General features: G+C 45.2%; 2 protein-coding genes across 4 annotated transcripts; one reads left to right on the forward strand and one right to left on the reverse strand.

The window, feature by feature from the left end:
• Window positions 1-1,608: 1,608 nt before the first annotated feature.
• On the reverse strand, window positions 1,609-14,135 carry LOC130391820 (myelin-associated glycoprotein-like). Of its 3 annotated transcripts, none has more exons than XM_056602118.1 (10): window positions 14,036-14,135; window positions 13,694-13,765; window positions 12,735-13,088; window positions 12,343-12,636; window positions 11,855-12,133; window positions 11,213-11,491; window positions 10,583-10,879; window positions 9,836-9,908; window positions 9,021-9,102; window positions 1,609-8,938 (listed from the first exon to the last, which is right to left on the reverse strand). In XM_056602118.1, the coding sequence occupies exons 2-10, from the start codon at window positions 13,737-13,739 to the stop codon at window positions 8,807-8,809; spliced, it is 1,836 nt and encodes a 611-aa protein (XP_056458093.1). In that variant the 5' UTR covers window positions 13,740-13,765; window positions 14,036-14,135; the 3' UTR covers window positions 1,609-8,806. The 3 variants fall into 3 exon arrangements, 1 of the variants encoding a protein (XP_056458093.1); XR_008896945.1 differs by having other exon boundaries at window positions 8,921-8,938; window positions 9,021-9,767; XR_008896944.1 differs by lacking the exon at window positions 1,609-8,938 and having other exon boundaries at window positions 9,016-9,102; window positions 9,589-9,908.
• Window positions 14,136-18,468: 4,333 nt separating this feature from the next.
• On the forward strand, window positions 18,469-24,570 carry LOC130391821 (sialoadhesin). Its single transcript, XM_056602119.1, has 8 exons — window positions 18,469-18,900; window positions 20,443-20,844; window positions 21,735-22,055; window positions 22,188-22,451; window positions 22,790-23,062; window positions 23,619-23,721; window positions 24,092-24,248; window positions 24,433-24,570. Exons 1-8 carry the CDS (start codon window positions 18,873-18,875, stop codon window positions 24,568-24,570), a joined length of 1,686 nt encoding a protein of 561 aa, XP_056458094.1. The 5' UTR covers window positions 18,469-18,872.
• The last annotated feature ends 1,619 nt before the right edge of the window (window positions 24,571-26,189 follow it).

Raw genomic sequence — 26,189 nt, forward strand, 5'->3', positions numbered from 1 at the left:
GGATACATGTTTGTTTCAGATGGACACACATTGCACTTACCCCTTGATCTGGATGGTCACTGTTTTTTTTTCAAAAGTATATTTTAATGGATTTCCATCTCCACAGTAAATTCAAAAATAATATTGACCATTGTCTTCAAGTACGTTCTTGAATGTTGTAGTACAGTTGTACGCTGTTAGATTTCCCTCGAATGTTGTAGTACTGATAGTTATTTTATCTTTTAAATTCAATTCAATTCAATTTTATTTGTATAGTCCTTAATCACCATTACAGTCTCAAAGGGCTTCACAGGCCAAATATTTGTGACACCCCCCTTTACCCATGCCCCCACACGGGCAAGAAAATAAAAATGCCATGTTGGTATACATTCAGGATGTAGATCGGCTTTATACTTGTCCTCCAAGGTGAAGTTACAAGGAACGGTAACACAGGATCCACTGAGCGTCGTCACACTTGCTGGCATTAGGGCCTCAAATTCTGCAGCGAATTCTGCAAGAGGTTGACAAATCCAAAGGCTCAATCGATGCACAAGCTGACAACATATTTAAATGCAACATTGCATTTCCTAACAAAACAAGATAATATATCCTACTATTACAATTAATTAGTAAAATGAGTTGCTAAGTTAATAGTTATTATTATAATTATCATTATTATTATTGTTATTATCATTTATTATGTTTTATTTGGATGGTACATTTCAAAATTCGAAGTTTAAAATCTTAGGTTAAATAATCATTGAGCAATTAAAAAGTGTTAGCAGAGTACAACCATCTATACAACCTTCAAGTCACAACTCAAAACTCACCTGGGCCCCGTTTCCCGATAACGATGGATCCACGCTCGTACGATCATTCTCACGATGGATCTTGCGATCCATCGTCAATTTCTTTGGAGCGTTTCCCGAAACTCCTCTTAACGTGAACGCGCATTCGCTGCACTCACGACGTCGTAGGATTGTAACTGTCTACTGACACGGTGCTGAAATGGGCTCCGTAGGAGGGGGAGACGCAGGAATGTCGCAGGAAAATTGTGTTAAAAAGGGTTAAAATATATCCCCATCAAGGACAACAGCAGTGTAGCCTACAAAAAAATAGACTGCAATTATATGAATGCTAAAGACATTAAAACACAATTGATTAGGCTTAAACCGACATATATCAGTCCTAATCCTGAATGCACTGTGCGTTTCACGGCATTTTCCCCCCTGAAATAATTCCTCTTCACACCTGTGAATAACCCGGGAGACGTCCATGATGAGGAATACAACGAAGCCCACCGTCTGGCCCGGTGCATCGTTGAGCGCACGATCGGGAGGTGGAAGTTGCGCTTAGATGCCTTCACAAGTCAGGCGGAGGGCTCCAGTTTTCGCCGGCCAAGTCATGCGCCGTGATATGTGTGACGGCTATGTTGCACAACATTGCAGCTAAGGCTGGGGTGGCATTGCTTGAACCGGAGGACGTTGAGGACGATGACGATGAGGAAGATCGGTGTGAGGACGGCCTCCCTCATAACTACGCGGCTGGTTTTCATGCGCGTCGAATAGTGATTGAGACTTTTTTTTAACCCCCTCCACCCTCCCTCATGTCACTAAACATTCCCGTCAACGTGACCAATCCCCACCATATCCCAGCCTTTTGCCTGCTCCTTTGCTTGTTTTTTATATTTTTTTTATTTCTTTATGTTTTATTTTTTTTAATTTATTTTATTTCGTTTTTTATTTTATTTTTTAATTTGTTTAATTTAATTTTTTTTTTACATTATTTTATGCTATGTTTTATGAGTAGCCTATGTCAGTCTGCACAAATCCCCCCACTTTCTCTCACACATTTTGAGTGCCCTGCCTGCGCAAACATTTTCTGGACTGTCCCGTTTTATTTTGGCCATTTTAACATCTTTATTAATAAATTAATTAATAATCTTTATTAATTACCAAACTAAGGACATAAAGGCGCAATGCTTTTTAATAAAACGCATCCAATAGACGGAATGTCCGATGGTGTCGCCACTGAGGCTATAGCTGACGATGCTCTTAGCGTCCTACGAGTACCTACGAGCACCCCTGGAGTACTCGTTAGCTACGAGCGTTTTCAAGACGTTCGTTCCCCACGATGCTTTCGGGAAACGCGGTGAAAACTCTACGATGCCCTTTCGACGCACTTCACGATCCACTTAGGCTAACGACGCTTTCGGGAAACGGGGCCCTGTTCAAACTCGCACACAACGTCTAACTGATCACTGTTTTGATTGTTTTTTTGTTTTGTTTTGTCTTGTTTTTGTTTTATTTATTTCTTATTGCTTATGTTTATTTATTTATTTATTTATTTATTTATTTATTTTTTCCACAATGTCTTGTTTTTTTTTTTTTTTTTTTTTTTTTTTTTTTTTAAATATGTATGATGACTATATGCTCTGTAAGGTGACCTTGGGTGTTTTGAAAGGCGCCTCTAAATTAAATGTATTATTATTATATTATTACAACCGGTAATGAGAGAGGACAACAGAGAGAACTACAGGTATTAACAGAGGATTACAGTGAATACTCCAGGTATTAACAGAGGACTACAGAGGGTACTACAGGTATTAAGAGAGTACAATAGGTATTAAAAGAGTACTACAGAGGGCACTACAGGTAGTAAGAGAGTACTATAGGTATTAACAGAGGAACACAGAGTACTACAGGTTTTATGAGAGTAATGTATGCATTAACAGGGCGTTTTATTTGAGTACTACAGAGGGTAAAAATAGAGTATCAAAGATATTAGAGAGTGTACTACAGAGAGAACGTCAGTGCTACAGGTATTAATATAGTACCTATTAAAGGTAACATCAGAGAGGGTTGAGATGTTAACCTTGCAGGAGACTACAGAGCATGTCTCCAGGATCCAGTCATGTTCTCCTCCAGAACTCCATCAGGAGAAATACAAAAATCTCATTAACTTCTGCTGCTACACTTAATATCGTACTACACTAAAGGTATTCAGTACTAGACTAATTATAGTAAGACATTCTAAACTGCTAAAGAAATGTATTTTCAAAATACCAGTAAATCTTCCACTTTTACCATGACTGATTAAACTAATTTCCAATCATATAATACCAATATTCAAAGTAGAACAATGATAATAACCATGCTCATGTGATGTAATGCCTTAAAAGTTAACATTTAATTGGACATGTTCAACTATTGAGAAGTTTAGACAGAGATATAAACAGGAAAACAAAAGATATCACCCGGTCCCTTACATTAACTAAAACAGGTATTGCTTGAATAAAACTAAAAATAATATATATCAATACATGTAAATGTAATTATGTTCCTTTGTTCTATCAACCAGGCATAGGGTTGACTTATGTGATAGAGGTGAAGGACTTGATATGAAGTTCCTCTACTCCTTGAGTAGAGATGCGTGAATGAGGAACTTATTAAAATGTACATGAGCAGAGACATAACTTAGAGCTGAGCCAACATACAGGAAGTATATATAATTAGAGATTAAAGGTTCAACTAAACCATAATCAACCAATATTAATACTGCACTGTATGACTGTTGATTAGCAAATACTCTTAATACTGTTAATTGCTACTACTGTTAATAATGTTAACGCTGTTAATGCAGCTAATACTGTTCTCTATTAATACTTTTGATACTTTTCTCTTTTAATACTGTTACTATTGTAAACACTGTTAAAGCCGTTCACACTGTTCATTGGTAATAATGTTGATACTGACTTCTAATCATTTTGTTAATAATGTTAACACCGTTCATTCGGTTCTCTGATGATACTTTTCTCTGTTAACACTGTTGATACTGTTCTGTTAATCTCGTTGATACAGTTCTCTGTTAATTCTTCTCACTGTTGATGCTGTTGATAATGTTCTTTGTTAATACTGTTGATTCTGTTGACACTGTTCTGTTAATACTGTTGATACTGTTCTGTTAATACTATTGATACTGTTCTCTGTTAATACTGTTGATACTGTTCTGTTAATACTGTTAATACTGTTGATACTGTTCTCTGTTAATACTGTGTTTAGACACGGCTCTAGGCTGTAACAAACTATTGGAGAGGGTGATGATTGAAAGAGTAAACTTAACATAATTGAATGAAGGACGACCACTAAATTGAAGTAATGACATGTGTAGATCAGCAGCATCAGTAACACAGTAAGTGGATGATGGATATATGTTATGTAGTGGTGTAGAGTCGACAAAGCAGGGTAATGGAACAAAAAACGGGAAGTTGAGCATCCTGCACAACGGAAAGCGAGTGCACTGGAGTCGAGGGCTTGAAGACTGCGGTCATTCAAATTGGCAGCTTCTGAGAACGCATGTCACGGGTGGTTCCACCTCTCCGTAATGAGCCACTGGCTCCTCCCACGACCTCCAACACATGAGCAGGGGACCCGCCCCCAGTCTCCTCGAGCCGCGGGGTCGGCACAACTGTTAGTACTGTTAATACTGATATGTTAATACTGTTAATACTGCTCTGTTAATACTGTTCCCTGTTAATACAGTTTATACTAATCTCTGTTAATACTGCCCTGTTAATACTTTTGGTAATAATCTCTGCTAATACTGTTGATCCTGCTCTGTTTATACTGCCTGTAGCAAAGGTCCATGTTACACCCCACCTAGGACGCCGCCCCACCCCACCTAGGTGACTTATTTTGGGCTCCTCAAGACAAAGGACGTAGGGTGGTGGGGTTATAAATATGGTTGATTGCACAAAGTGTGATAATGAACACGACAAGGGTGCTCCGCTGCCGAGGTCAGACGGCTGGTCTAACCTGTGCTCACTGATTACTCAATGTGCAACAGGTGTGCAGCCTCCCCCAGCACCAGAGTCCAATCAGACTCCGCCAGCTGAGGCTGCTTAAACCAGTCATCATCACACACACACTGCCACAGTGGCCTTCATCTCTGATGACTTATCATGGTCAATGTATGATGTAGTTCAGTAAGTGTGTTGCATAACACATTTGCGTTGGCAATCTTGACAATCTATCGCCAAATTAGGTTACACAATAGTGCTTGAGACTGATGAAATCCATTGCTTTTGCAGAATGTTATGAAATAAATAAATGAATACTGATAATTCTGTTCTGTTAATGTAAAGTGTTCAGTGTTCATACTATTGATGCTGCTCTTAATACTCTTAATAATGTACTCTGTCAATACGAATACCTTTTATATTGCTATCTGTTTATAATATTCCCTTCTGACAATGCTTACTGTTGATACGGTCATCTGATAACACTGTTTATATTGTTCTCTCTTGATACTGTAAACACTGCTCTTAATTAATACTGACCAGGAAGACTGGTTGGTACCAGGGCCCCACGGTATGCTAGTGGTTACCTAGGACACTAGGGGCCCTATTTTAACGGTCTGAAACGCAAGTGGGAAGCGCAAAGCGCAAGTAGCTTTGTGGGCGGTTCTACGGCGCTATCGCTATTTTACAGGCGGATAAATGACGCTTGCGCCGCGGCGCAAGTGTCAAAAGGGTTGGTCTGAAGCAGCCTAATTACCCGTAGGTGTGGTTTGGGCGTAACGTGCAACAAACCAATGAGAGTGCCAGCTCCCATCCCCTTTAAGAGCCATGAGCGCATTTGAATCGGACGAGTTGATATTTTGACAGCGCGTCTGCAGTCTCCGAGAATTTCATACTGCAAATGGCTTAGTTTATTGCCAAATAGCCTAATATGGCATAATTCACACATGGAATATACTGAGTCCTCAAATACATTTCGCAAAGAAAACGTATGATAGGCTATGATATGCGGTAACGTGGTTCTATTTAATGATATACGCAATACATTATAAACATTGTTTCTTATCAGTATTGTATGCTATCCTAATATGCATGTGTCCCCGCGGTAATATAGGCCTACATTGCCATTGATTGTATTATGCGTTACGTTTTTAGTTTGCCCAAGTGAAGGAGTTCAAGTACCTCGGGGTCTTGTTCGCGAGTGAGGGATGGAGCGTGAGATTGGCCGGAGAATCGGAGCAGCGGGGGCGGTATTGCGTTCGCTTTACCGTTGTTACGAAAAGAGAGCTGAGCCGCAAGGCAAAGCTCTCGATCTACCGGTCGATCTTCGTTCCTATCCTCACCTATGGTCATGAGGGTTGGGTGATGACCGAAAGGACGAGATAGGGATAGGGTGAGAAGCTCAGCCATCCGTGAGGAACTCGGATTAGAGCCGCTGCTCCTTTACTTAGAAAGGAGTCAGCTGAGGTGGTTCGGGCATCTGGTAAGGATAAGAAATACCATGCAAATTAAATTTAAATGAAGTGAAATTTCGAGGTTGGAAACTGGGCGCCTTACAGAGCACACACGCGCGCCCGCATTCATTCATTATTTTTAACACTCACTCGCGGTAAAACAATGTTTTTCACGATCAAATAGGCCTACTCATCAATCCTAAAAGTTATGGGCATGTAGGCCTACACGATGTCTGTGTCAAGAAAATATGTGTTTGCTGTACGGTGTTTGCAGATGCATTGATTTAAAAGTACAACTTATTACCGCTGCATCAGCTGTTCTTTCCCAAATAATTTACCAAGAATGTGCGGCTAGGTAGATGAGAGAAGCAAAGTGTATGCGCGAGGTGCACAAGCAATCCGTATGCATCGCATGCGCATGTATGCATCCGCCCTTAAAATAGCGTCTGAACAACGCGCCACTGACTTTAAACCAGGTATTTCCTGGTCAGTAGCGCAATGGTATTCAGAGACGGCAAAATACCGTTTGCGCCAGAACACACCTCCTCCTTCCGCCGAACCGCCCCTTGCGGCGCATGATCAATCCCTAATTTACCGGCGAGTGGCGCTGGTGGGAAAAGAACGCTTTGCGCCAGTTGTAAACTAGCAACGACACATGCGCCAGTGACTAAGTCACTTGCGCCGGATGCAAGATAGGGCCCTAGATGTTACCAGGGACACTAGATGTTACCATGGATACTGGTAAGTGTTGACTCTAGGCAGTAGGGGGCCCTAGGCAAGACTTTCTTTGGGGCCACTCCTTGCCTTGAGCTGAGAACTGTGACTTAAAAAAACCCAGAAGACTGCATTTGTTTAAAAGAGATGGTTGCACATTTTAATTAACATTAGACATTGCTATAAAACCTAGTAGAAACTTGACCAATGTTTATTTGACCAAAAGGCTGGAATTACAATTAATACATTTATTAATTTCAATAGATTTGCTGTCATGTTTCACACAATGTATGAACAGAGGTGTCAAGTAACTAAGTACAAATACTTTGTTACCTTACTTAAGTAGAAGTTTTGGGTATCTATACTTTACTGGAGTAATTATTTTTCAGCCTACTTTTTACTTCTACTTCTTACATTTTCACGCACTTATCTGTACTTTCTACTCCTTACTTTTAAAAAATGGCCTCGTTACTCCTATTTAATTTCGGCTTGTTCTTATTCCGCCGGCGTTCAAAAAAAAACCTATCCAGATAATTTGCGCCATCGGATAGAGTGAATTTGAATGGTTGGATGAGAATAGAAACATATAACATTCTGACACCCTATTGGTTTATACGCGATACATGGCACCTGCGCATGACCAGAGCCCGTCTACATTCTCTGACATGACATAAATCGCGCCACATTCCGGCTACGAAATAGCAGTAGATGAGGGAAATGTCCCAACCAAGCACCAGTGAGGAGGTTGGTAGCTAAGAAGACCAGCCAACCCTTCTGCATCCCTGGCCGTACCTGGAAGATTTTTTTGAAATGGTTGGTTGCAAAAACAACTCAGTTCTTACTCGTTGCATCTTAAATTCCTGCAGCTAAGCTTGGAACATACATTTACATTCCCAATAAAGGCTTTTGATAACATGCCTCTGAAGTTTGACTTTTTGCACCATTCCAATACTTACAGGGAACTAGTCATCATATCTTCCGCTCCATGAAACACTTGTTAATGCTCAGTAGTACACATGTACGGTTCTTTAATGTATTTTCATTGTACTAATATGCATTCATTTTCCATGGGTATAAATGTGTCTGAAACGGGTGCATCCCAATTTTTTCAACATTAACATTATAGTCATTAGATGGCCTTTAAAAAAATGTTTTTTGGGGGAAGTGGGGCAGTGTGCTATAGAGGTGTGCTTTGTGTGTCACTAATTCAAAGATGGGATAAATGCAGAGACCAAATTCCTTGTATGTGTGAGCATAATTGGCAAACAAAGCTGATTGTAATTCTATAGGCCCCTGTGGCACGGCCTACGCTTTTGTCCTAAATGGCATTTTTTCCCCCTTGCATTACTTTTACTTTTATACTTTAAGTAGTTTTGAAACCAGTACTTTTATACTTTTACTTAAGTAAAAAGCTTGAGTTGATACTTCAACTTCTACAGAAGTATTTTTAAACGCTAGTATATATACTTCTACTTGAGTAATGAATGTGAATACTTTTGACACCTCTGTGTATGAAACAGTATATATTGCATTAAAGTTCACTTCTGACAACTACAAGCCTTCTCTACCTCGGCTGTGAATGTAAATCACCACCAAAGGCCAACATAACCCCTCCGAATGGATCTTGAATTAGAGAATTAATGGTGAACTGGCTTAGCTGGTCCACACAACTGCATATTCAGCGTACAGGGCAGGCTACCACTGACACCGATGGCTATCAACTTATTAAAAAAAAAGCTATATGCTAACTTTTTACAATATCTACCTGTAGGAAATACTTGGTCATCATAAACGGTTTACTGAGTATCTTCAGTCAGCTAGAGACCGGTCGTCCTGGGTGGGAGCCTGCAGGGCCTGTCCGCTAGGAGGAGGCTGCATCACGGTGCGTTGAGACTGGGGAATCGGCTCTCAGAACAGCCTCCTCTCTCGGCCCAACCGGGTTCATCTGCATCCCGCTGTTAACGTAGTCGTCCTCCTCACCTCCGAAGACGACCTGAGATACAGAATGGGTCTTCAAACACAACAGAGCTCCACAAATATCCCAGAGGTCAGTGTGGAGCTTGTATCCACGTTACCTGGGAATCCTCCTCGTCTGGGGGGGCTCGCTTCACAGTGGCAGCGTTAAAGGACCGCGTCTCCTCACCCCTCTTCCGAGTTCTGAAATCGAAAGAATACACAGTAGGGCAAACTGTATATCAGAGGGGGTGGGATGGTCTATTGGTCAGGGGGTTTGGAAACCAGTTGAAAGGTTCTGGCAGAGCTATCATAGAGAAAGCGCTGTCCGACTCCCGTTGACCGGAATACTACCGGAAAAATAATGAGCACCAGGGGGACAGACTAGACTAGACAGTGTATAATGCATAGGGTGAGCTGAACTAAATATAGTACAATTAGAATCTCTGTCTATTTCTGATTCGCTGCTAATAATCCACAGGTTATTGTAAATAATACGATTTGACCCACACACAAATGTGTAATAATCCTTTTTAGAGCAGAAGCTCCAGCAGTGAAGCTACACGACGTGACGAGCACCTGGCAGCGCTGGTAATCCTGCTGAATCTCTTCATAGTTTTCTTTAAAGAGCCGTCATTTGAATAAAAATGATATTCATATATTTTTAGCAAAAAGGGGCATGCATCTCACCTTAAACGTTTTCAGATTTATTGGACAGCAGGGCACAATAAGTGTTCGTAGTTGGTACTTGAGGTGGAGTTGGAAACCGTCGTTGCACACTACACTGTCAACGCTCCACTGCGCCCCTGGGGTTCAGTCCCCCATGTCCTCAGTCTGCTTGCAGGTATCTGCTTCTAAATGACATCTATCTGAATTCAACAGAGAAAGTTGTGAACTTCTAAACACAGTGAATGTGTACGATTTCAAGTGGACATACCTTATAATACAGACGACCACGCACACTAATCCCACGAACATCACAGCAGATTTGACAATGCACAGCACCAAGTCTGGAATATTAAAGATCAGGATTTAGAATGTGTTGTCAGGTGGTTTTTGCTCATGGTTTTGTGATTGGCTGTGATTGAACCAATCAATGTATTTAAAAGCCCTTAGGCTGATTAGTCATCGTGAGCCAATTAGAATTCCAGCCACTGGTGGCATCACAAGTTAAAGCATCTGGTTCAGTCCACCAGGACGGTGACGTGGGGCTCGACCTGCCCATCCACACACACATCACCATCTTGGTAAACAGTCCCGTTTTTGATGTCACAAGTGACTCGATTTTGAAAGACCTTTTGACGACTGATCATCCTCACAGCTGGTGGTGCAATAGGGTCCCTTTAGGGTAGGTAGGTAGGTAGATAGATAGATAAGTAGATAGATAAGTAGGTAGGTAGGTAGGTAGGAAGATCGACCGACATACAGACAGACAGACAGACAGACAGACAGACAGACAGACAGACAGACAGACAGACAGACAGACAGACAGACAGACAGACAGACAGACAGACAGACAGACAGACAGACAGACAGACAGACAGACAGACAGACGTTGGAGATAGTTGATGAATGCATATTAATAGATGGAGGAATATTAAGGGAAGGATGAAGGGATTGAAAGATGAAGGGATAATAGAAGGATGTATAGATCGACTGATAGACGATGGATGGAAGGACCTACCAGGTTCGCTTTTAGAGAAAGACAAGTTTAACTCCAAGCGGTTGTCGCCCATAGAGTTGTTGCTGAGACACATGACAGTGGGCGGGTCTTTGTCTGATTGGGGCAAGCTGATGACACTCATGATTCCCAGGTTGCCTGTTTGATACTCCCTGATGGGACGGTGTGCAGAGTGATCGACGGCCTCTCCGTCCAATGTCCAGGTCAGCGTTGGCACGGGGTTCCCCTGGCTCTCACAGGAGCAGAGGACCCCAGAGGGGATCCTCACACAGAGGGCGGAGTTTAGGATCTCAGCAGCAACTAAGAACACACGAGGTTAGAACACATTACAACATTAAAACACAAGCTAAAAACAACTTTACAAACTGCTACGGTGGATGGGTTAGGGTTAGGGTCAGGAGGAACCTACAGTGGATGGGTTAGGGTTAGGGTCAGGAGGAACCTACAGTGGATGGGTTAGGGTCAGGAGGAACCTACAGTGGATGGGTTAGGGTCAGGAGGAACCTACAGTGGATGGGTTAGGGTCAGGAGGAACCTACAGTGGATGGGTTAGGGTCAGGAGGAACCTACAGTGGATGGGTCAGGGTCAGGAGAGAACCTACAGAGGATGGGTTAGGGTCAGGAGGAACCTACAGAGGATGTCCAGGTGGACGGGGTCCGACTCTTTCGCTCCGAGGTAGTTTCCGGCGAGGCAGTAGTAGCGTCCGCCGTGGCGTCGCTCTGCCCGCTCCACCGTGAGGTTGGCCCCGTGGTCTGGGAGAGGGACCCTGACCCCGGGGGCCCCTGCTGAGACCAGGTACCAGGTGTAGTTTGAGGAGGGCCAGGCCCGGCCGGAGCAGCTCAGCGTGAAGCCCCGTCCTTCCTGCACCCCGCCCTGCGGCTCCGCCCTCAGCTCCACCTCTCTAGGAGGATCTGTGGATAACCATGGCAACGGGACCCATTCCATTAGGACCCATAGCAACAGCATCCATGGCAACAGGACCCATTCCATTAGGATCCATAGCAACAGGACCCATGGCAACAGGATACATTCCATTAGGACCCATAGCAACAGCATCCATGGCAACAGGACCCAGAGGAGCAGAAAGTAAAGTCTGAACACATTTGAATAAAACTCTTTTTTTTTTTACAATAGGGCAATCTATGAAGTAAACCGAGTGATTTATGTGTTGATGCAGCATAAGTTTTGATAACATTTGCGTCGATGTTAAGCTGAAGGCACCCAGTAGCTAGAAACATTCTGCAACCGGGCATGGCTCATGGTGGTGGACTCACAGTGGACGACCATCTGGGTCAGGCTGGTGTTCTTCGCTCCGTAAAGGTTCCCCACTTCACAGAAGTACTGAGCGTCTGCAGAGACCAACACGGTGATGGACCGACTGAAACCCAGGGGCCCCTCAGAGGGCCGCTGATCGGTTCCTGGGTTCAGTCGGGAGCGGTACCAGGCGTAGCGGTCCACCCGGGGGTTGGCGGAGCCTTTGCAGCGCAGACTCACATAGCTTCCCTCCAGCACCGGGCTGGACGGCCACTCCACCGATACGTTGTCCGGACGGTCTGAAAGCAACCGTTCAGGGGCCATCTTTATTATACTGGTCTGTAAGGAACATTGCTGTATAGAAACATCCACAACCACATTGGGACTCGGGACTTGGACCTGAAGATCAACGCATTGCCTCGTCACACTACATCGCATAAAATGCAACAAAACCAAACTGTGTTACCAGAAGGTCCTAAAATGAATAAAAATAATGACCTTTACTCACACAAAACGTTGAGGGTCAAATATTGTTTGAAGGAGGCGTCGCTGGGTCCTGTGTTGCGCTTGTAGAGGGAGGAGCAGGTGATCCTCTGTCCATGGTGAAGCGAGGAGGCATTGAAGGTCAGCACAGAGGTCACAAGCTCATCTTCCACTGTCTCCTGGGTGTCTCCAAGGCTTGGTGTCCATGACAGCGTGGGTCGGTACGGACAGAGGATCTGAGCAGTGCAGGAAAGCATGACTGGCCTGCCTTCAACAGCCTCCACTCGGCCTTTTGGACTCAAGAACGGATTCCACACATCTGTTAACCACAACCATCAGAGGAATTAGTTAAACCGACAAAACCGGATAAACTGAATGGAGCAAAATTAATATAACATAATAAACAAAAATATGAACCTTTAACATCGACCATAACGCCAGTAGCGTAGTTGTATTTGAGATTGTTTCGACAATCAATTCTGAAGAAAAGGTTGGATTGGAAGACGGGGAGGTTGTGGAAGATGGTTGTGCAGTCTCTGGTCAGGAGATTCCCCACCAGCTCTCCCTGGTAGAGGTTTTGATGTCCTTCGAGGCTGGAGTCAAACACTGGGTCTCGCCTAAAATCCTTAAACCATTGGGCTTCACATGTATGGTCCAGGGAAGTATCCCAGCCCCACTCCAGCGTGAAACTGCAGGGGATCCTCACACAGGAACCCTGCAGACCCTTCACAGTCTGGGGCAGAGACACGGTCCAGCTCTGGCCTCCGACGCCTGGGAAAGACAGTCAAACTTTTATTCTAGAACTAACACACTAGCCACAACACTCATCAAACGTGCTACCCCCGTACTACTAGGGGGGTAATTAAACCTCTGCATTGAACCCATCGAGAAGCTAGGAGCAGTGGGCAGTGGGCTGCTCCGGAGGCAGGGCCCTTGCCTTGATCATGGGAGTGGCAACTAAAATGTTTTTTACAGTGTCTGAGGAAACTGGATTACCGAGAGGAAATCCACATGAACCCGGGGAGAGCATAAAAACTCCACACAGAAAGACCCCCCCACACACATACACACACACACACACACGCACACACACGCACACGCACACGCACACACACACACACACACACACACACACACACACACACACACACACACACACACACACACACACACACACACACACACAGTCACTAAACGTTTACTAAACGTAAACTTTACCACACTACACATAAGGACCATACTGAAATGTGAATGAACTACATGTTACTAATGTAGGGGTATCTACATTTTTGCATGAAGACAACAGTTGAGATGTAGGTTGATTACATGGTAAGCCAGTTTTGTATAACAGTGGTAACGTCTAATCCATCTCTTACCTTGGAGATGACACCATAGGAGGAGGATAAAAATGGATCCCTCCATGTTCTTAACAGAATCTTCTTTCAGTTCTGCATTGATTCATGTAAGGTGTAAAGGTAAAAACTTAAAAACAGTTCCACTGGTTCTGTACCAGCATTTGATCTTCAAATTACCATTTTGTCAAACATATATTAACAACACTTTCTAACAATACAGACCAAACATGTACTCCAGCATAGGACTATACTTCCTCAGCAAAGAAAACCTGGCGTTCAAAATACATTCAAAAATAGTGTTGTAATTCCATTTGCCCACCCTAATCTAGAGATGAAAACGCATGTCTCTCCACATGTATTTACCTGAATGAGTCTCAGAGTTATTTTGCAGTGTGGTCAGCTGCGGTCTGGCAGATCGCTGGTCAGACCAGCTCGTCTTACTGTCTGTTCCTCTGAGAAAGGCTTACATAGAGGGACACATCTGTTGTTGACAATTAGGACTTTTATTTTTTAGGATCAGTAACATTGGGCAATGTTGGTTTCATCATACAGGATTTCCTTCACGCCGTATGAAAGAGGAAGTTAATGGAACCATGGATTAAAGATTTTACTGGGGGGGGGGGGGGGGGGGGGGGGGGGGGGGTTAGTGGTTAGGGCCGAAAGTTCCAGCATTTTGAAAGCTTTATCAACACTGAGGATGTAAAGTTTCGTCACGCTGGGGTCGCCATCTTGTGAGAACGAACCAATAGGAGGAGATGCCTGATGACTTCGAGTTTGGCGATGGTAAGGCCCTCGAGGTTGAGTTGGAGCACTGACAGGCCTTGGTTTTCTCTGCCTTGGTCTTGACCTTGGCTTGTACCTTGGTCTGCCAGCTCGATGATTCTTCGGCGAAATTCGTTTCATGAGTTAGTCTTGCACCGTTTCTCGTTACTCGCAGGAGAGGCCACGTGAAGGCTGTCGTCTTCTCTCGGGCACCACCAGGCAGCCTCAAGTCTCGCCATCCCTACAACAAGGCAGCCCAAGAGATGCTACAGTCTATCCCTGATGACTTGTCCAGAGATGCCTGGCTGGCAGCATCCTGGAGACAGACGTGGGAGACGGCTGGGCCCTCCCGCATCCAACGATGCATCAGGGACCCAGGAGGCGGTGTGAAAGGAGAAGACCTGCCACGCCACCTGTGGACCTCGCTGAACCGTCTACGTACTGGGGTCGGCCGCTCCAAGTCATCTCTGAAGAAGTGGGGCCTATCGGACAGTGCGGCGTGCGAGTGTGGCGAACCTGAACAGACTGCCGAGCACAGAATCACCGGCTGCCCCCCATACAGCCCACCCTCAGAAGCTGGCCTATTTGACTTAGGACCAGAGACGAGGGCATGGCTGCACGACACGGAGTTGGCCATCTGATGATACACGAAGGAAGAAGAATAGGAGGAGTACGTTTCTGCAATACAGGAGGCTGTAGTTTTAGGGTTATTCATTATGTGGAACAAACCATTAAAACTAGAAGGGCTGCCATGTAATAGACCTCACTATGTGTGGTGATGGCTCGCTTAACCTGTGTGCATGACTGTCCAACGCCCCAGAGGTGTGCAGCCTCACTCTGCCCTATCCTCAAGTCAGTCTGACTCATGCCAGGTGAGAATTCATCAAACCGCCATCAACCACACATACTCTACTCCTAAAACTAAAGTATTGGAATGGAAGTAGTATTTATTCATCTATAAAATAAATAGGGAACTAGAAATGCTCTCCAAAAAATTAGGTCCTGAAACTAAAGATAAAACCCTGCTCGTTCTAAACATAGCCCGCTCGCCATCGTGTTATATCGTCAACTTCACATTCCCTGCATCCCTTTTTTTTCTTGTTGTTTGTGATCCAAGGTCTGCTGTATGCTTGGATTTTCAGAGTAGTGCAACAGTTAGGGTCAAATAATGACTTAAATATATAACAAAATGATTAATATGCCGTTTTGTGATAGTAAGTCACATTTCAATTTACTGTTTATATATATTGTACACCAAAAATGTGCAAAAGTGAATGTTAAAAAGGCTGTTGAGTTTGTTCGGTTTGCAGTATGTCATCTGTCTGTCCGTCTATCTGTATTTAAAGCTCTCTATCTGACCTGCAGAAGGCGTCGTCAGCCCCTTTTTACTGGGGCACGTGCCCCAGTAAAAGTCTCCAGTGCCCCAGTAAAATTCCATTGATCATTATTAAATTCATCTGCAGAAGCGCCGCTCTCGCTATGGAATCGGCAGGATTCATCAAGTGCATCTCCTGCTGCCTCGGGAGTCTTCAGTCGAGCCTGCCTCTTACCAGCCAATCAAAAAACGAAAGGGGCTACATAAAAGCCAATCAGAAAATAGCCCTATTGTATCTGGGTAAGATTTAACGCAACAACCAATGAAAAAAAAGTTATTTACGGATTCGTCCACGTGACTCTTCTGAAAGTGTGTAAAGTATGACCAAGTGTTTCTTTCTGTTCAATTGTCTAGATAGAACTTTATCAATCCCCTGTAGGAGAAATTTGTTAATAAAACAATAATGGTAAAAAAAATAAGGAATCTCCCACTTCCGGCTTCCATGAAAGAGAACCATACTAATTCACACAATAGCGTTGATGCAAATCTAGCATTAAAGGTTAATTTAAGGAAGTTCTCTCCAGTCACGCTGAAACTAGTTTGCTAGTAGTAGCGCTTTAATTTGCAGTGTAAGAGAATTCTGGGAAATCTGAATGCTGACAAAATTCTCAGAATTCTGACACTGCAATTTATTTGCACGCTACGACTAGTGAACTACTTTAAAAAAAAACTCGACACTGCGACCAGGCGAATTCGGATTTTATCCAAGTATTCTGACTTTATTATCAGAATGCTGAATTTTATCTCACAATTCAGAGTTTATTAGCCTATTAGATTTCTGAATTAAAATTCTTGTGATGAATAATCTACATTTGTACAGTCGATGTGCAGCACTTTAATTCCCGTCAACTATGTTTTCTAACACCAGCATTTCCACAACTATGCTCATGTTCGTGACTGCTATACAAAACCATTTATAGTGCATCTATTTTTCTGCTGGGTAGTGATAGTCGCCCTAAATGCAGCTTTAATTTGGGCTCTGATTCTGAATAAATGCCGCTGCTGAACTGTGTGAATAAATAAAGGGAACTGAAATCTAAAGAAGACACGTGGTTTTGATGTACCGTGAATTCCAGCTGAAAGTGGAACATTGCTGCCTTCAGGGGAAATTAATGTAACCTAGGCATATTGTAAGTAGCTTTCAATTCCTTGTTTTTTTGTTGATCATGTTTCGTTGGAAACCACGGGAGCTGGAAAAAGCCCAGAGTAAGTCATCTCCTTTTTTAACGTTACAACAAATTCACAACTTGTTTGACACAAACAATGACAACTTGATTGCTGTTAAAGAATGTTGCCCACATAATTAGCACCAGTTTTTCAATACTGAGCGTCTGTAGCCTGTAGTTTTATAGCACACACACACACACACACACACACACACACACACACACACACACACACACACACACACACACACACACACACACACACACACACACACACACACACACACACACACACACACACACACCATGCGTGCACGCACACACGCGGAAAATGAATAATGAATGAAAAATTGTCTGTCTTCAAAACTTGAGGAAGTTTTAGACAAAAACTTCCTTAACACAAAAAAGGAAATTATGGATATACAGGGTGTTTTTAACATACTGGATCCAACAATGATCCCAACATTGACACAGATAATTCAGATCATTGCACTCACAATTCCTGTAAACAGTTGTAGTTGTGAGCGATCTTTCAGTGTGTCGAGAAGGCTCCACAACTGGCTTAGGTCAACCATGGGGCAAGGAAGGCTTCACCAACTTTCTCTTTTGTCCATTGAAAAGGAGCAACTATTCAAAGTGAGTCAAAGCCACGTTATTGACCGCTTTGCCACCATGAAGGCGCGGCGATACAGCTTAATAGTGAAAAAATAATCATTTAAAAAGGCTCTATGCAGTAGTGTATGGCCTTATTTAGTTTAATTTAAGAGCTTTGATGGTTCTATAACATTTTCCAGGTTGATTGGTGGCAATGAGCCACCTCACCTTAAGTCAGAAATTCTATTAGTTTTAAACCTTGTTTCCACACAGCTTCTAAATAAATATAGATGTGTAGACTTCTCCTGATAAAGAGGTGAAGGTCATAAAGAGACTTTTTGTTTATTTGTCAGTTACCTTATTTGTAAATCTTTGAGATGTGTATGTGTTTAAATAAATATAATTGTACGGTACTCATGAATCCATCTTTGCGTCTTTACCTTTACCAGTGCTATAAAATATCCTACAGTATGACAGTGACAACAATTTTGAAGCTCGTACATACCCTTCTGTATCCATATATTTCATATTGTGCACACGTAAAAAAATTTTTTGGCAGTTGGGGGCCTGTGCCCCAGTAAAACTCTAGGTCTAGCAACGCCCCTGATATTGACCAATGTTTTGTTTATAAACCTCAGAATAACATGACAGCTATACTATAACCAATGACTTGATTCATTGAAATTCAGTTTTATTCTAATAAATTTGATTGTTGTTTGGTTACTGGTTATTTTGGAGGAATAAGTGATGTGGATCCAGTGTGTTCAGACACAGGGAAGTGATTGCGTCAGGGTTTTATTTTTAGAGGATGATTCACAAGTCTGCACGGGGTGGACTTCCACACACAAGACAACATTTCATGTTGTATATAGTTGAAGCTACGTTTGGACATGAGTGATTGGTTGCAGTCTAACGAAGAGTCCTCTCTTTTGTCAACTGTGAGCAGAATAGCATGGCATGAAAGAGCTCCTGGGGAGAAAAAGTTAAGCAACTAAAACCGATCTGGATGGAATGTACTTATAAAATAATGTATTGCGGTTTCATTGACTGACGTGCAGTTCATAATCTGCTTCTGTTGCAGTACCGCAAACTAGTCTTGCTTCAGCCTCTTGCTCCTTGCCCTTTCTCCCTCTCTCCCTCCATCCCTGTGTGTGTGTGTGTGTGTGTGTGTGTGTGTGTGTCTCTCTCTCTGTCTGTCTCTCACTCTTTCCCTGTCTACCACAGTCTCTCTCTCTCTCTGGTTCTCTCACTGTCTCCCTCAGTGTCTCGTTCTCTGTCTGAGCTGATCTTCTATCTGGACACCATGATCCTAGTGGATTTTTTTATGTTAGGTAAGTAAAAATCAGTTTTTCTACTTAAATCCCTTTCTATATTCCTTTGAAGTAGGTCCAATGGTGCTCATGATGGCCTGGCCCATGAAATAGTAATATTTTATATAATGTAGCATCTAAAGCAGTTTGTTTGATTAATTGTATGTGCTAACATGATGTACTATTTGGGTTGAATCTACATGGTTGAATGCACTTATTTTAAGTTTCTTTGGACAAGCTAAATAGGTTTGTCAGCTAAATAAATGTAATGTAATGCTCCTTTTAAGGGTTGTTAGATGTTGAACAGTGCCAGGCAACGTTTGATTCATATCTTGGAAGAAATTCACAATAGGTTAGTGTTTTAACCTAGAAGATGTTTCCACACTACATGGAAGTGATGATATGAGTGATGACACTCTGACAACTGAATATCCAGTCTAATCTTGTCGTGATGTAGTTAGCAAGTTTCTAGGTAGCATTCCTATATGAAATCAATCTAATGCATGAACAAAATAAATAAGGGTGAAAGTAAATGTGAAAGTGAATCAGATAATGTCTGCATAAAATAATTTCAGCATTTCAGTTGTGGTATAGTTAACGGACAACAATGTTTTTAACTGGGCAGCCCGAAGATTTTCTGTCAATCTTGATAGAAAATAAAGAAATCTGATGGTGAAGGAACCTATACGCTTATGTTAGAGCACCAAGGCGGTAAGTCGATCTTTCAGGAATCTGCGTGTTGTCCACTAAACGATGATGGAGACAGTATTTTTTAATAGTGTGTCAGAGACGTCACATCCTTAATTGATAGAATGGGAACAATCCCTCAGTTACGCCATATGTATTTTTTTGTTATGATGACTTGAAGTTTTTTTTCTTAGCTTAGGGCATTGCAGCTCGATGCCATTTAATTTTCAGACAAACAAAATACTTAAAAATCAATTTATTTTACTTTTATTTCATATCGGCCCACACAGCCTCCACTGCACTCCTCCCGGCCCCGGATCCTTCATCTGATGTTTTGTGTGTTTTCTAATCGCTGAGAGTTCTGAGGTTGGAGTTAAGAATTCTAGGAAGGAGTGGGGAGATATTGAAGCTTGTAGCCTGAGTGTTGTCTAGGTCTGAGCGATGTTGTAGACCTAGACATCACATGCGCCCCAACACTGTGGCGTTATACTATACGTTTTCGAGACACAGCCATCAACATCAACTGCTGCCTGGATGGATGGAGCTCCACACATCAACACACACTGAGGCACTAGCGCAGTGTGTGTTCAGAGGAGGACGCTCGTAGTCGGTGAACCTTCGTCCTGACGCAATCATGAAAAGAACCGGACTTGAGCTGGGAGCAGAGTAGAACGTTCCACAAACTGGTTGGCGGGGACCGGCAAAAACAACGGGTTCTGCGACAGTCCTGAATTACGCTATCATTTTGTAACAGCTACAACATCGCGTAGATTTAGTTGAACGTCAAATAACACACACTAAGATGTTCTTTGGGTTTACTGGCACTTCAAAGTAACGGAGACAAAAGGAGACACGTTGTCCTTCTCTCCCCCCCAGCGGGTGCTCTCTCCTGGACGGCGGCGGGGGGCTCCTCCCCGGTCCCGTCCGTCCCTGGTCGAGTCCGGGCGCTGGCCGGGTCCTGTGTGGTGGTCCCCTGCTCCTTCACCCCCCTGGCTGCTCCCCTCAGGAGGGGTGGGGGTCGGGTGGAGGTCCGGCTGAAGTTCACAGGAGGACGCCGTTTCCTTTCGAGGAGCACCGCCTTCAACAGCGAGGACCCCCGTCACGTGGCCGGGGAGTACCTCAGACGGACCTCCCTCCACGGGCGGATCTCAGAGGGGGACTGCTCGCTGAGACTGGAGCCGGTCCGCCTGCAGGACTCACGGGCCTTTGAGGTCGCCTTGAAGGGCCCGGAGGATTGGTACTGGGGGACCCCGAGGGCCTTCACCCTGGAGGTCTCTGGTGGGTTGAAGGGAAAATTATATTTATTTTATCACGCGGGGACAGTACACATTAATCCAAGTTTTAGTTCGCACTTAAATCTCAATATGTTTGCCAAGAGGCACATTTACATCTGTAGTTCTGGGTATATCAACAAAATAGCAATTACATTACAGTTCAAAAAAATAATAATAATAATCACAGTACATTATGTTGGCAACGTCAACACTTTGCATAGTTTCAATGGTGTTTTTCTTAAAGTGTAGGTCCTTACATTTTTTTAGGAAGTGTTTCAGTGTTCCAGCCCAGCCGGCTACGGATGAGAAGGCTGAATGTCCCAGAGTACCCCTGCTGAACGGAACAACACAGTTCCCTCTTTACTCTAACTTGAGTCCCCGAACCTTAAGTTCTTCACGCATCACATCCGGCTGATGGACTTCTGAAGTTGTTTAGGAGCTAAATCCATTTGGACACATTGGCCAATGCTTCAGAGAGCTTGTGTGCAGCCTGGTACATTTGGAGACTGACAGGTGGGCCTGCAGATGGGAGGTCATTTATATGTAAGCTAAAAAAGGAGCCGGCCCAGAACGGATCCTATGGGAGCTCCAGTGTCCACCTTGAATGTAGCTGATAGAGAACCTCCTATATGAACAGCTTGCTTCCTGTTGGATGGATGTTAAGTCATCCAAATAACGGCAGCAGCAGAGAAATCGGAGCAGGATAGTGGAGATAAAAGGACCCTGTGAGGCCCGCCTTAGCCCTAGAAAGACAGCAAATACAAAACCCTTTATCCATTCTACATTGTTTACACTCTAGACGACATTAATACCCATCACATTCAAACATGAACACGTTTTTAATCACATGAAGGCATTCCTTTTTTGACAAAGCTTGTCTCCCCCCTTCAACAGAACATCCTGAGTCCCCCGTCATCAGCGGGCCGGTGTCCGTCACCGAGGGACAGCCCGTCTCCCTGAACTGTACGGTGGGCTCCTTCTGCCCGTCCAGACCGCCCGTGCTGCGCTGGCACTGGGAGAGAGGAGCCCCGCCCAACAGCAGCAGCAGTGATGGAGGGGGACGCCAGCTCCTCCTCCAACGCCAGCCCCACCGGCCCCTACTGCTCTCCTCGCTCTCCTTCACCGCCTCCTCCACGGCCAAGCCCAGAGTCCGGTGTGAGGCCGCCTACCCTGGAGGAGCCGTGGTGGGCGCGCTCAGGGAGGTCCACATCACCTGTATGCACCTTCCCTCCTGTCATCCTGCTCCACAGTTCACCCGCCGTTAGTGGTCTCTGCTTCTGTTTAGTTCACCTGCCCTTAGTACTTTCTAACCCCCCCACCCCCCCCCCATCCCGCGTGTTTCTCCAGTCGCTCCCAGGGAGGTGAGGGTGGAGGTGCGCTCCCTGGTGGTGCATGAGGGGGGCAGCGTGCTGCTGGAGTGTGCGTGTAAGGCCGACCCCCCTGTCACCACCTACCGCTGGTCCTACGTACTGCACGGCCACACCGTGGCCCTCGACGCGCACACGCACGCCGCACGCATCTACAACGCAACCAGAGGCACGCTGGTCCGCTGCTCGGCTCACAACCTGATTGGTCGAGGGGATTCCCGGCCCACGCCGTTGGACATCCAATGTAATACTTTGGTCAAAAAAGAGTCCTTTTCAATCCTTCTCCCATTTGACAAAATAAGAGCCCTCTTCATTCGGGCCTTTCCAGTTTGACAAAATAAGTGATGTTTTGATATTTTGATGTTTAGTATAGAGAGCTGATAATGATATTGTTTTACGTAGGTTTATTGTTTGCTGATTATAAGGCTATTAGCCTATGGATTATTGGTCACAAGTCTAAAAAAACAGCATTAAACAGATGCCGCTGATTGACAACACACATTTGAAACTAGTTCTGCCATTGACCGCTGGTTAATAACGATTATTCACTATCTCGTCGTTCTTTTTCTCTTTCTTTACCAGACAAACCACTCATCCTGCGCCTGCTCTCGTCCTGTTTGCTCGCGGAGTTTGAGGTCACATGCGTTTGTATCGTGAACTCGAACCCGCGGGCTGCGGTGAGGTGGAGTGTGAACGGGAGTGTGCCCTCTGGTGGGTACAACGTGTCGGTGGAGGGGGACTCGAGTGAAGTGAGGTCATGGCTGCGCTGGCGGATGGACGGATGGCAAAGGGTCACATGTCTGGCGGAGAACCAGCTGGGAGATGACTCGCTGACCCTCATGCAGCCCGGAGAAGGTTCATAATAATATAATAATACTTATCATAATAATAATCTTTTTTGTTAATCTTGTGTTTGTTGTTTGTGTGTACTGGATGTGCAGGTTTGTGTGTGTTCGTATATATATTTGTATATGTCTGTGTGTATTTTCTTTATATGTGGGTGTATACGTGTATCTGTGTGTGTGTGTGTGTGTGTGTGTGTGTGTGTGTGTGTGTGTGTGTGTGTGTGTGTGTGTGTGTGTGTGTGTGTGTGTGTGTGTGTGTGTGTGTGTGTGTGTGTGTGTTTGTTAGTGCAGGTGAGTGTTTGTATATGAATGTGTAAATGTCTGTGTGTCAGTGAGTGTGTATGTGTGTGTGTGTGTGTGTGTGTGTGTGTGTGTGTGTGTGTGTGTGTGTGTGTGTGTGTGTGTGTGTGTGTGTGTGTGTGTGTGTCTGTGTCTGTGTGGGTGTGTATGTGGGTACCTATGTCTGCGTCAGAATATGTGTGTGTGTGTGTGTGTGTGTGTGTGTGTGTGTGTGTGTGTGTGTGTGTGTGTGTGTGTGTGTGATCCTGTCTGCTGTGTTTATTCAGTGAGCTCCCCCTGGTGGCTTGTGGCGGTAGTAGCGGTCTGTGTCCCTGCGTGCACCTCATCTCTGCTGCTGCTGTACTGCTGCCGACGACGCAAGAGAGTACGGTACGACGCCTCCATGACCCCCCGCCCTCCCAACGGCTCCGTCTTACCCCACATACTGAGCTTCATTGACCTATACGGCACTCTAGGTTCAAATTCGTCGGGGAGCCCAATGCAGAATAACTCTTCAGTAGTGCAGAACATCCCTTTTGATTGGTGGTTTTGAAATCATGAAGAGTCATGTTTCAGGAATAAAACCAAACCTTACAAGGCTCAATGGGCAAAGTTATGCTCCTGTATACATAACAGAGTAGAATCAAGTTTCTAAATGTGTCACAGTCTAAGTAATTCCGTCTGTGGGTCCCTTTGTTTGTTTGTGTGCATCTGTGCACTTGTGGGCATCTGTGCGTGTGGGTGTGTTTTGTGTGTTCAGGCGTGTGTTGAACAGACACCGCGGTGCATATCTCAGGGACATGGCAGTCAAGACTCCGCTCTATATCAACTGCACGGAGGTGACACATGTCTATTGCAACGGCAGCTATCAACTGGTTTACCAGAACGCCACGCCCCTCTTTGTACGCACCAATCAGGTAACAGGCCTCGCCCTCTTCTTCTGTGGTGTAAACTGTTAGTACAGAGCCTATAGAACAGTATTACGACTTTTCCACTACAGAACAGTACTATAGAAAGGCATTACTACAGTACTGCTACAGAACAGTATAAGAGAACAGTGATACTACTAACACCATCTTGGATCCGTTCATTTTTTTTCAGGCTCGGCCGATAGGAAGAAGAGGAGGAGAGAGGCGCATGCGAGCAAGAAGAGAGAGAGGAAGAAGAGATAGAGCGACACGAAGGGAGACGAGCAGCAGGGAGGAAACGGAGACGGCCATCTACGTTGAGATCCTCTGACACTTCACGCATCCATATGTTTATAATTTGATTAAAGGACAACATGTTACATGAAGAGAAATTAAAACAATTCCGTTTTTATTTTTTTATTCAAAGACGACGCCACCTCTTGATATGAGTAACCATCAGGCCTTCATGGTATATATATATATATATATATATTTAAGCAATAGATCACGCCAGGCTGTGGTATGTGCTCATTATACCACTGTTAAGGGGCGTTGTCCGGCCCCGACGCGCAGCGGAGGGCCGGCGACCCCCTTCACAGTGGTTGGCTGCTCCTCTTTATAGGCTGCTGCAAAAGGACAGTGTCTTTGTGTGGACTGAGCAGTGCCAGGGGGCGTTCCCCAGCCTTCAGCGTGCCCTGAGCGAGTCATGCTGGAGGGGTGGGAGGGGTGCTCTCCCAGGTGGGGCCTGATGGAGAGAGAGTGGTGGCGTACTTTAGCCGGGCCTTTAACAAGGCGGAGCGGCGCTACTGCGTTACCCGCAGAGAGCTCTTGGTCGTAGTGCTCTCCATCCGTCACTTCAGGTACTACCTCTGCGGCCTGCCTTTTACAGTGAGGACCGACCACTCTGCTCTCCAGTGGCTCATGACCTTCAAAGAGCCGGAAGGGCAGGTGGTTGGAGGAACTCCAGGCCTACGTCTTCAGAGTGGAACGCCGACGCACTCTCTCGGCGACCCTGCGCTGCCGAGGGGTGTCGCTGCTGCGAGAGGAAGGAGGCCCGCGAGAGAGAACTGCGGGCAGAGGAGGGGGGATGCGCCGCGGGGCAGCAGGTGGAGGTCGTCTGCCGAGGGCTGGAGACCATAGATGGAGGCGATTGGAGGAAGCATCACCTCCGCCTCCACCCACTGCAACACCTTCAGCCGGTGTTGCAGTGGGTGGAGGCGCAGCGAAAACCACCGTGGGAAGAGGTGGCCGCCCTCTCCGGAGTTGTCAAGGGACCGTGGGCCCAGTTCGGGGTCCTGCGCGCCTCTGCCGGGGCGTGCTGTAGCAGGCCTGGAAGGAGCCGGCCACGGGCGAAGAGAGGTGGCAGGTTGTGGTTCCCAAGGGCCTAGGTTCCCCAGTGCTCGAGGCAATGCACGGGGCCGCTGGGTCGGGTCACATTGGGGTTGCTAAGACACTCCGACGCCCATGCCCGGGGGTTTTACCTGGGGCCGGTCCCGGAGGGATGTCGAGGACTTTTCCCGGCGGTGTGACCCCTGCACCGCACGAAAGGGCCCCACCGGGCGCTCACATGCTCCCCTTCAGCAGTTTCTGGTGGGCGCACCCATGGAGAGGGTGGCGGTAGATGTAGTGGGGCCGCTGCCCCGCTCGGACCGAGGCAACCGCTATGTTCTCACGGCCATCGACTACTTCTCCAAGTGGCCCGAAGCCTATGCCATCCCCAATCAGGAAGCTGAGACCGTGGCCGACGCACTGTTGGAGGGCATGTTCAGCCGTTTTGGGGTGCCAGAGACCTTGCATAGTGACCAGGGGAGAACCTTTGAGTCCCGGGTGTTCTCTCGCTATGTGTGAGCGCCTGGGCATTCATAAGACCCGCACCACTCCCCAGAGGCCGCAGAGTGATGGACTGGTGGAGCGATTCCACCGCACTATGGGCCAGCAGCTGGCCATCCT

The sequence above is a fragment of the Gadus chalcogrammus genome, chromosome 11 (genome assembly GCF_026213295.1).
Source record: "Gadus chalcogrammus isolate NIFS_2021 chromosome 11, NIFS_Gcha_1.0, whole genome shotgun sequence".
Classification (NCBI taxonomy): domain Eukaryota; kingdom Metazoa; phylum Chordata; class Actinopteri; order Gadiformes; family Gadidae; genus Gadus; species Gadus chalcogrammus.